A 10,736-nucleotide genomic window follows, 5' to 3' on the forward strand; every position below is an offset into this window, starting at 1 on the left:
TTAGCATGTCCCAGCTGGGGTAGGTCACTGTGTCCAGCCTTCTACCATGACATGTTCTGAAATATTTTCAGTTACTTTGTACAAGCTGAAACAAAAGCACCGTCCTGTTGTTCCTTGTGGCAGCAACGGGAGGGAACACAGAGAAGGTGGTGGGTGGGAAAGAATACCAATTAAAAAGAAATATTTTCTAGTTGGATGCAAGCATTAAAGACTGGCTTCCTGCTTTGACCATAATTTTTTAACCAGCTACAGGTTCTGCCTCAGACTGTGGGGACCCGGGGCTACGAGACAGAGAGATGTAGTAGCTCTGATGGGTTAAGGACACAGGAGAAACACGATGCATAGGGAGACATGTTTTTATTAGTCCAGCTGATATAGCTAGAAAAAAACAACAGACAAGTTTTCAGGCACCTCTTTCCATTAGATAATTGCTGTGAGGACAGTAATGACACCGTGTTGAGGAGAGGCACCACCAAATAAACACTCTGATTACAAGATGCAGCACCAGCTTTTTGCCAAGTGTCTGTGAACAGTGACATGAAGCACAGCAAGGGGGATCTAAAGAATATACAGAACCAACCGCTTGTCTCTTACACCATTTTCCCTTCCCTGCTCTCACAAGCCTCGTACAGAAAAAATCCCTGTGCTGATTAACTCAAATACAGGAACACCAACCAGCACAGAAAAAACTCTTACATGTGATCTCTCCCCACCCAGTTAAATTTAAATCACATAGAAAGCTATATTAAAAAAAAAGTCACACCTGAGATGTTCACTCAGCCTTTCCCTCACCAAAATTCAACAAGCTTAACTACAACTGGAGTTGTCACTTCCGCTACGTGACAGCCTGCAATCACAGCCTTAGAAATATCACAGCCTCTACAAAAGAAAGTTTCAGTTGTCAGCACGTACCTATATAAAGCTGCATGCTGTGAAGCTATGTAGCAACCTTTCATCGCACTCCCTCTATAAAGCCAGGTTTCAGCAGTGAGTAGAGCTGTTGAGCAAGTGCTAATCTGCTTCCAAGGTTGCACGAGGTACAAAAGCTGTTGTTACAGGGGCTCTGATGCTCCAAGCTATCAGTACTTCTGGAAAACATTGCTCTTTGAGGTCAATAATGTGATGCTGCCACACAGCAAACACCTGCACACTGACTACCACCATTCTGGAGAACACACCTGCACAATACAACAGTTAAGCTCACACACAGAGAACAGCCTGAGCTTGCAAACCAGACAGACCCATTTTGGAAAAACACCCAACTATTTAGCATGTTTTAATTGACTATACTGCTTGGTTTTAGGTCCATGGACAACAAGAGTCAGCTGAAGAAAGGTACAGTTGTCTGATATTTTCCTGTAACTGGCAGCTTATAGTCCCATCTCTTCCCTGGCCGAGCTGAAACCACTTAGAGCAAAACGTGGGTTTAATCTAAGTTTCACCTCACTCCTTACCCCCAGAAGAACAATTAGTTGTTTACACCAACTCTCTGCACATCTCTAGATTAAAGATGCAATCTCCTCAGAAACCAGCTTAGTGTTGGTATTATTATGGGCTGAAGTCTGACCTCAGAGCACTTCCCTGCAGTCCCAGGAGGACATGTCTGAAAACAGGAGCCCTTTGTGCCCAGATCTGTCTCCCCTCCCTTACAAGAGACAGCCTGGCTTGCTGCAGGCAGGATAATGACAGTTTACAAGAGCAGATGCACAAGTAAAAGCCTCGGAGGTAGGGCATGTTTGCAGTGACTCATGTTTAAAACTAGTTCTCAAGCTTACAGCAACTACAATCAAGTTAAAATTTCACTTTTGATACTGCTTTAACCACATTTCAACTCGAGTGGGCTGCAACAGTGCAGCCAGGAAGATGTGCTCTAGCGCACAAAACCAGCCCATCCAGCATAACTGAGAAAACCAAGTCACTTAAACATCAAAAGACATTCAGGTAACACATCTAAGACATTTCAGGCCAAAACAACAGTTTATTTCATTTTCAGCAACATCTCAACCATCAAAAAAATAAACTCTAACACAGATGGATGGAAGACTTCTCTACAGTGTAACTAAGGGGGCTCTGACCCCAGGGGTTTGAACTGGAGTGACATTTTATAATTCATCCAATAACTTAGGAAGTATGAGAACAAAGTGCTTTATTTCTGAGCTGGCATGAGGTCATCAATGGACTGGCCTTTTTCAAGGCGTTTCTCCATTTCAATGAGCAGCTTCACACCATCCACAACCATCTGTACCAGCTCCACCTCAGAGAAGCCAAGACGATCAGCATTGGAGACATCAAACACTCCTCCAACAGCAGCTGTGTCCACACCACCTGGAACAAGAGAGTTAGTTAGAACACTGACCACTGCTAAAGCAGGTGAGTCCACCCTTCTTCCCTCCTTTGCTTGAGGTGGGAACACAGCAAGACAATTCTCTACAGCAGTGGTGCCAAACTTATCTTCACCAGGGGCCACATCAGCCTCACAGTTGCCTTCAAAGGGATGAAGGTAATTTTAGAACTGTATGGATGTAACTACTCCTACATTTACAGTCCTAAAATTACCTTTGCCCCTTTGAAGACAACCAGGAGGCTGGTGTGGTCCCCAGTGAAAATGAGTTTGACACCTCTGCTCTACAAGCTGCCACTGCTGCCTTCTTCTACATGCAAGCAGATAAAGCCACAGGTGACATCCAACACGAGCCACAGAGCACATCATTAGGCCAGCTCTTTATTATTCGAACACATGAGCGATCTGTGGTCAGAAGTACTCACTGTAGCTATTTCCTAGCCAGAAGATACAATAAATCATTCTCATCCCTGCTTACAACAGGAACAGCTGCCACTAAGTCCACCTTAATGTGGTGATCAGAACACCACACAGGACATCCCTAGACAGCCAGATACAGCCAGGTGTAAGCAGAGCACTGGCACCCCCAGCTCCTCCAAGATATTATTTTAAGCCTTTGATCTCTCCACATGCTTTATAAAGGAACCTTTTGGATGGTCTGACAGGCACTGCCAGTGTAAACCAAGACACAGCTCTAGCTGTAGCCAGGTTTTAGCTGGTGTTTTAGGGCAGCCTGACTAGGACATCACTGTATCCTCTCACCTGTGCCTCGTTTCTGCAGGCGAAGCTTCTTGAGGACTTCTCCAAACTTCTCATGTTTCCCAAGGTGTGGTAGCTTAATGTGCACACCAGCACGAAGCCCTGTTCCAAGGTTGGATGGGCAGGTCAGGATGTAGCCCAAGTGTGGATTCCACATGAACTCGTAGTTTTTGGACTTGAAGAGAGTTTCTATCTATAAATAGAATGGATGTTTAGAGATTGTTCTCTGCCCAAAGGATGTAGGTCATCCATTAGTGCTCCTTTACAACTTCAGTTACATAGCAACAGCCACAACAGTTCGAACAGCTATTTAAGCCCCCTCCATTTGGAAAAAAGGGCCACCAATGAGGGGTTTAATCTTGTTCCTAGCAGTGAGGCAAGCCAAGTTCTAGCTACACTATGAAAGCTGAAGTCACTATCTGTTGGGAAGTTTGATTTAGTACATGTCAAGCTGGCATATCTGTTAGGATTAGGGAAGGGGCTGGTGAGGCTCAGGTTCATATCAAGACTAGAAGCTGAGAAAAGCATTCAGGCAGAAACTTCCATCCAGCTTTGCACATTCACATTCAAGTAATTCTTCCTCCCACCCAGGGTGTCTCAATGCTTGACTTATAGAACCATGTAGAAATCCTTTAAGTACAGTTTAGACACTTGCATAAGAGTCCCACATCAGAAGACATTTTCTACACTTCATAGCCACAATGCTTTGCCAATATAGGTGTTGAAGAGCCTCTAACTCTGGACCTCACCAGGGTGTTCCTAGAGACCCAGGCTATGAAACACCATCATGGAGACTCCAGAGGGGCTTCAAGGAGTTTGCATTCTCAGCTCTAACCAGAGAAACATACCATCTGAACCTACAGCTCAGGTAATAGACTCACCTTTGTTAGCCCAGTACAGAAGCGGTTAAAGACTTCCTTCATGTTGCCACCTTTCTGCATGGAAATAACTCTAAGGTGATCCTCCTCATTGATCCAAACAAGGAAGGTCTTCTTATCATTGTGCCTAGGAGACAAGGCAAATAACTTGTCTGTCCCACCTGACATTTTCAAGGTAATTTTAATAGCACCAAGTTTCCCATCATTGTACCTTTTAATTTCAAGGCTCACTTAGTTGCTTCTTATCTTACTTCTTTTGCCCATGCAGGACCTAACTGAGCTAAGCTAGTAGTTTTTACCCTGCTCTTTCCAAAAAGTAGTTTGAATAGTCCTATATCTAAACAGGTCAGAATGAATAATAACATGACATTAGCCAGTCCTAGAGTATCACACCCTGAAATTCAGTCATCCCTCTAGCTCATTGGAGGTTACAAATTTAAGAGATTTAGTCTGTTCAGCAGCATTTGCAGAAAGGTGATCAGTAGAGACTCTGAGGCAGCACTGTACAATGATGTTCATATTGACACCACGTTGACAACGTATAACAAAGTCTTTAATCAGAATTCTGTCTGATTCTGTTAAACTGCACTTTGTACCTTATCAGAGAACTAAGTTGAGTTTTCACTATTAATTTTAGATCAGGGTTCTTCAAAGAAGCCACAAAAACCTCTGAACATCCATGGGCCCTTCTTGTCCTAGCTTGCAGCAAGTACTATCATCAATATTCATCATGCTGATAATTCCTCAGCTTGGTTAGGATCAAAAATTAACTAGTACCTGAGGAAGTTATTTATGCAGACAACACCAAGACTTCACCCTTCAAGCATGTAGATTAGTCATGCTCAGATGACAGCACTATCTAGTGCTGGCAATCTGCAGGTAGATGATGCAATCTTAAAGGTGACCTACAGAAACAAAGCATGCTTCCTCTGGGTTGTATTGAAGCAGCTACAGTAATAAGATTGGAACATGTCAGTTGATAAAAAACCATAGCCCTTAGCTCACAAGGAGCCAGTTAATTATGTTGCAGAAGCTCCTGAGATGCAGAGTTTTATGTAGGTGACCTACATCTGACAAGCAGAATCCTTCCATTTCACACTTCTGCATCAGTCAACTTCTGTCCCCGCAAGTCTCTGAGGGCAGGGGGTGAAATCTTATCACTAGGACAGGGTAAAGCCACATTAATCCAGCATCAGAAGAGACTGCAAGGGAGCAACTGTGCACCCAGTATCAAGTCTGAGCTAAGCCAACACTATGGTTTGTTACCACAAGTTACTTCTAAGCTCCTGGGACAAGAGCTGAGTGGTGCAGCACATCTACTGCTTTAGAAGTGATCTGCTTTCATAAGCTGATTCAGTTATCTGGTGCTTCACCAGCCTGTGCTGGTAGGCTCTGGCTGCAGACTAACCAAGCTGGCTTGTTCCTACCAGCCCCACATGGTGCATAATAACACTTCTCCAAATCCTGCTGGTTTAGATGCAACTTACCCAGAGGATACCAGACAAGTTTCTCATTAATTTCAGTAATACGAGTTCAGAAGCTGTCATTCCCAACAGCATGAGCCACAAACAAAACAGCAAGATTTTTTTTTTCTTTTGCAAGGACTTTGTATGACTCCTCCCTCCCAGGCATACTCACCAGATACCCCTGGCATCAGGCCAATCTCTTGCCATCCCAGATGCCAACAGAAGAGGAGAAACTGGCTTGTCAAACAAGAAGTGATCATCAATCAGCTGCTGCTGCTCCGCATCAGTCATGTTCCTCAGAGCATAGTACTTGCCCTTGAGATCACCGTCCAGGCTACCCAGAGCTGAAAGAGAGAGTCACTTTTAGGATGGAACTAGAGGTGCCAGACATTCCCAGCACTTGAGAGACCACACACGAAGTATGGCAATGCCTGATCTGCTTGGTTTGGTTCCTCCCTTGCTTTCATCTGCAATGGCAATGCCTTTGCAGCATTACAGAAATTAATGCAGTATCAGATGATGTGTCTGCACCTTCTAGGCTTAAACAAGTAGCCTTTGTTCCCTTACACGCAGTATAGAATCAGTACTGCTGCTTAACTCTACCAGTGGAGTGCTTTCTTCCAAGAAGAATCAAGGTCATGAGTACAACAAACAGTATTATTCTAGTCAAGGACTGCTACCCTGCCCTTGAGAGGTTCTGGAACAACTACACTCTCAGTCTTCGGAATTGCACCTTGGGTGTATCCTTTCCTCTCTCTTAATGGAGTTGGGAAGCAAGAGAAAAAACCTGCAGCTTAGGAGTTCGACTGAAAACTAGGGCTTACTCTAGTCAACTGCACATTTGGAGCAAAACTACACCTCTAAGCAAGCTGAATATTAATGAAAGTCAATTAAAAGCAGCCACAAATTACTGCAACCATGACTCAAGCCCTGAAGTTGCTACATACGTGTTACATTTCAGGTTTGAGCCACTATGAGCCAACCTCTTTCCCCACACACATAGAAAGAAGCTTTCAAGATCAGCAAAGGTCACCTTAAAGCAGTCCAGCTTCCCTCTGACATCTGCTCTTGCTCTCAGCTACAAACTGCAATGCTGAGGCAGCTGTAATGTAAATTTCCAGGGAAAGCTCCATGTTCATACTAAGTCTTGAGGGAGGCAGCTTTTGCCAACTGCCTCCTTTTTCAAACTGCAAAGAACACATCTTGCGCAAAGGACATAAGTGGTTTCCCAGATGCACCCAGTTCTGACTTTACCTTCCACAGAGAGCTTTTCAATAGCCCGCCTCTCTCCTCGACTGCAGTGAGGGGGAAGACAGAATCCGCGGATGCTCCTACCAGTTCTGACACGGGAACTCAGCACATAATTGGGATCCAGGTCATCACCCCCCTACAAGATTAGGAAATCAGTGAGTACAATCCTGTGGCCAAGATACCAACCCTAAATACATGTAGCTCCCATGCCTTTAAGTGTACACCTTATATTTGAGATACTGACCACCTGGCCTGTAAGCCAGTGTCTTACTTCAGGACTATTTTCTTCAGCATGAGCTCAAGTATCTGTATAACACAACCCTCATTTTGAGGCTAAGGCTATAGCTAGTAAGTACTGCTAGAAGACAGGGATACCACCAGACCATCAGTTTTATGTCCATTTCACACAATAGTCTGGGCTTCTATTACCCATTCAGATCTGCAGTTTATAGGTATTGACACGAGGCAAACCCTTGTTGTTTAGGTAGGTGTTTACTCTTGCAAATGAGAATTATTCACTATTGTCATCCAAAGTCTCTTATTTTCAATATGACCTACGGCCAGCCAATCAACATGGCATCAGGAATTCCTAGGAATTCTGCAGTACTATTTGAAATCCATAAAATGGGCAGAAATCCTTCTTCTACCTATAACAATGCCTACTGTCCTATAGTATGAGACCACCAGGTAATACTTAGGATCCAAGATCAGATAACAGAAAGCATTAAGTTTGATGGCAGTCCTTGACTCCTAGGACAGCATTGTTTAGCTTTACTGCTACAGCCCACAGTTCATGGAAATACATGTTGAACATGTTTGGCATGACCTAGACTGCAGCAGCACATGGCACCAGCTCCTGCTGCATGCCAGCTGCCTTGTTCTGCCCAGCCTGACATCCCACAGCAGCAAGCTCTGAGGTCTGATTGCACAGACACACAGCCTGTGGGTCTGTGCTGGGTGAAAGTGAGGGGGCAGAGCCTCAGCAATCAGTTTAAACACCCACCAACAACTTTACCCAGTCCTCAGAGCAGTAGGCATCAGTAATTGATCAAGTTTATACCTGCAGGTTATCAGCATTCAGGTCAGTCTTGTGCTGATCAGTTGGTTTGTAGCCACCATGTCTGTCTTCAATAACTGGATCAAAGAGTTCCTTAAACACCTCATAGGATTCTTCATCACCAGCTACGCATCCTACTGTCATTATGAAGGGATGGCCTGGAGTGGTAATAAAGGCAGAAGAGCTAAGTTTGGGTGATGTTTGGCTGTACTCCAGTGCAGCACTAACCAGGCGAGTTCTTTAGTGGTAGGTCTAGTCACTTAAAAACGCATTTTACATAAAAACATTTGGAGAGACCCTACGTTTTACACTTCACCCAGTTAGCCAAGTGCAGTGCCATGGAAACCCATAAATGTTGCCATTAAACCACACTCATGTCAAGCTTAGTTTAGGACAAATTTGCACAGCACATCCAATTTCACTAGCTAATTTAGACCACCAGATACAACTTTGTCTAAACAATCATGCTTTGCTGTAAGCAAGCATACTTTGCTTTTTGTTCCTTCTGCTATAGACAGGGCTGCATTTCTGTAGGCTACTCATAAATACCACCTCCACAAGATTAGCTTTAAGTCACCATATCCAAAAGCACCAGCTACTTCAGCTGGCTCACACAGAATATTCTCAACGCATTTTACCCGGATTATCAACCCCAGTCTGAATGACATCATCCAGGGTGAAGCCACTGGGCGTGACTCTGTCTCTCAGTTTCTTGTATAAATCCAGGGTTAGAACTTTGGCCATGTGGTTGTTGTGGGTGCTCAGGTCCGGGTACTCCTCATCAGGAGGCAGTCTCTGATTATTTAGTTGGGCCATTTTGATATTGCTAGAGTAAAAATAAATACTGTAATGTTAACATGTAAACACATCTGCTCCCCCTTGTTTCATAGAAGTGCTAGAGAACACAACACAACCAGTTTGGAATAGGAATAGAACCAGAACAGCCAGGTAAGCCCACATTCTCCCCCACACACTTGTGTTATAACTAGAATTCACTTTTTTTTTTTGGTTCAGATTGAAAGTATTTAGCAGAGCAGTTACATAATTGAAGTGTCTGGGAATTGATATGTCAGATCACAGCAAGGAACATGGCTTGATAGAACAAGGGCTCTTTTAACAGAGTCATGCATTTAGAGCCATCTCTCAACGCTTTACAAGGTTTGCCTCAGCAGCTCAAGAGCCTTGGGTGCCGTTGTCAAGAAGCACTTCCATTAAGGAGGGGGAACAGATCATTATGCAGATCTAATGGTCCCCCAGCCGTTACCTGGGTTGTCAACCCCAGTCTGGATAACATCATCCAGGGTAAATCCACTGGGAGTCTGTTTATCCCTCAACTTCTTGTACAGGTCCGGGGTCAGCACCTTGGCCATGTGATTGTTGTGAGCACTCAGGTCGGGGAACTCATCATCAGCAGAGTACTTCATCTTCAGGAGGTTATGGCTGTTTGAGAAGGGCATGTTTGACCCTATGCAGTCACTAGGGGAGAAAGAGGGGAAGCCCATCACTGGGGGCTCGGCAGGCTGCTGAACTGACTGCCCTGGGAGCCTGGCACCCAGGCAAGGTCACCTTGGCTGTCGTCCCACTCCTGCCTTTTACACATTCATTACTTCACCACCTTCCACAAGAGCCAGGAAGGAGGAAAGAAAAAAAGTTCTTCACCTCCACCAGCCTTGCCCCGTCCTTAAACATCCCAGCCGAAAGGGCAGGAGCTCTCCCCGCTCCGCCGGGGCACCGCGCGGGTGAAGGGACGCGCCCAAGGTCGCACGGAGCGGCTGTGGCAGCACCGGGCAGACCCCGCCGGGGGCTCTGGGGATCCGGGCCGCCGGGGACTCGGGGCGCTCGGCCGCGCTGGGATCCCGGGCCGGGCGGCAGGTGAGCAGGGCGGCATCGCGATGCCCTCGGTGGGCGTGCGCGCCTCCTCCAGCCGCTGGCAGGCAAAGGGGGCTCCGCCGCGCCCCGGCCCGAGCAGCGATAACGGCCGTTGCTCTCCGCGCCCGCGGAGCCGCGGCTGCTGCACGAGGTGCGCGCGGCGCGGTGGGAAGTATCCGATAAGGCATTATACAACAGACGGCTCCCTCGGGGGACCTGGCTGGGGCGAGCATATGTAACTACCCTGCTAAATACCGGGTTAATCTGGTTTTAGAGCGGGGGTCACTCCAGCTGGGGAAAAGCCCGGGAAGCACCTGCGCCGTGGCCCCCGCGCCGGCTACGCACCGGGCACCCCGACCCCTTGCTGCCCCCCGCCGCACCCACAGCCCCACTCCCCCATCCTCAGCCACACCGGCTCCTCCCCACTCAGTAGAAAAGAAAAACGGGGGAAAAAAAAAAAAAATAAAAAAAAAATTAAATCCTATTTTAAAGCTGCAGGATGGCTCGGCTGCCCCGGGACTTACCGAGGGCTCCGCAGCCAAAGCAACGACCTCCGCGCCCGCTCAACCGCCCCGCTACTGCCCTCGCCGGAGTGGAGCCCCGGCGCAACCGCCGCGCCTCTCTTATATAGAACGCGAGCCACCGCCCCATTGGCCGTTATTTATAGCCCATTCATTCCATTGGTCCAGGCGCACGCGGGCGGTGCGAGCGCCCTGTCGCGGGCTGGGCGCAGGCTTGCCGCCATTTTGCGTGGCCTCGGGGAGGCAGTGCGGCGGTTGGGGCGGTGGGATAGTGGGGCAGCGCTGGGGCCGCTCCCGCTGCGGAGAGGCCGGTGGTGGCCTTGGTGGCATAATTAAACACGTAAACGCGTGGGGCAGTCCATCCCCGCGTTCCATCCACCAAGGGTTGCATGCAGGTGGCGGTTCCTTTGCACACCAAGACAGGCATATGGGCTGTTTCCTTTGAGACTTTGCACCTTGGCTGAGGGTTCAACAACGGGTGTCACAACCTGTCATCCTAAAAAACAGGGCTTGTGGTGCTGGGACTGGCATTCCGCACGCCGTGTGCATTGCTGAGCTGGCTTGGCAGAAGCCCCCAGTCCAGCTGTGGGAGCA

General features: G+C 47.1%; 1 protein-coding gene across 2 annotated transcripts; it reads right to left on the minus strand.

The window, feature by feature from the left end:
- Positions 1-342: 342 nt before the first annotated feature.
- On the minus strand, positions 343-10,273 carry CKB (creatine kinase B). 2 transcript variants are annotated; one of them, XM_065838573.2, is made up of 8 exons: positions 10,146-10,273; positions 9,017-9,228; positions 7,756-7,910; positions 6,699-6,831; positions 5,617-5,788; positions 3,982-4,105; positions 3,104-3,293; positions 343-2,325 (listed from the first exon to the last, which is right to left on the minus strand). In XM_065838573.2, exons 2-8 carry the CDS (start codon positions 9,207-9,209, stop codon positions 2,147-2,149), a joined length of 1,146 nt encoding a protein of 381 aa, XP_065694645.1. In that variant the 5' UTR covers positions 9,210-9,228; positions 10,146-10,273; the 3' UTR covers positions 343-2,146. The 2 variants fall into 2 exon arrangements, with proteins under 2 accessions (XP_065694645.1, XP_065694647.1); XM_065838575.2 differs by lacking the exon at positions 9,017-9,228 and adding an exon at positions 8,391-8,578 and having other exon boundaries at positions 10,146-10,254.
- Between the last annotated feature and the right edge of the window lie 463 nt (positions 10,274-10,736).

Source organism: Patagioenas fasciata, chromosome 5, assembly GCF_037038585.1.
Source record: "Patagioenas fasciata isolate bPatFas1 chromosome 5, bPatFas1.hap1, whole genome shotgun sequence".
Taxonomy (NCBI): Eukaryota; Metazoa; Chordata; class Aves; order Columbiformes; family Columbidae; genus Patagioenas; species Patagioenas fasciata.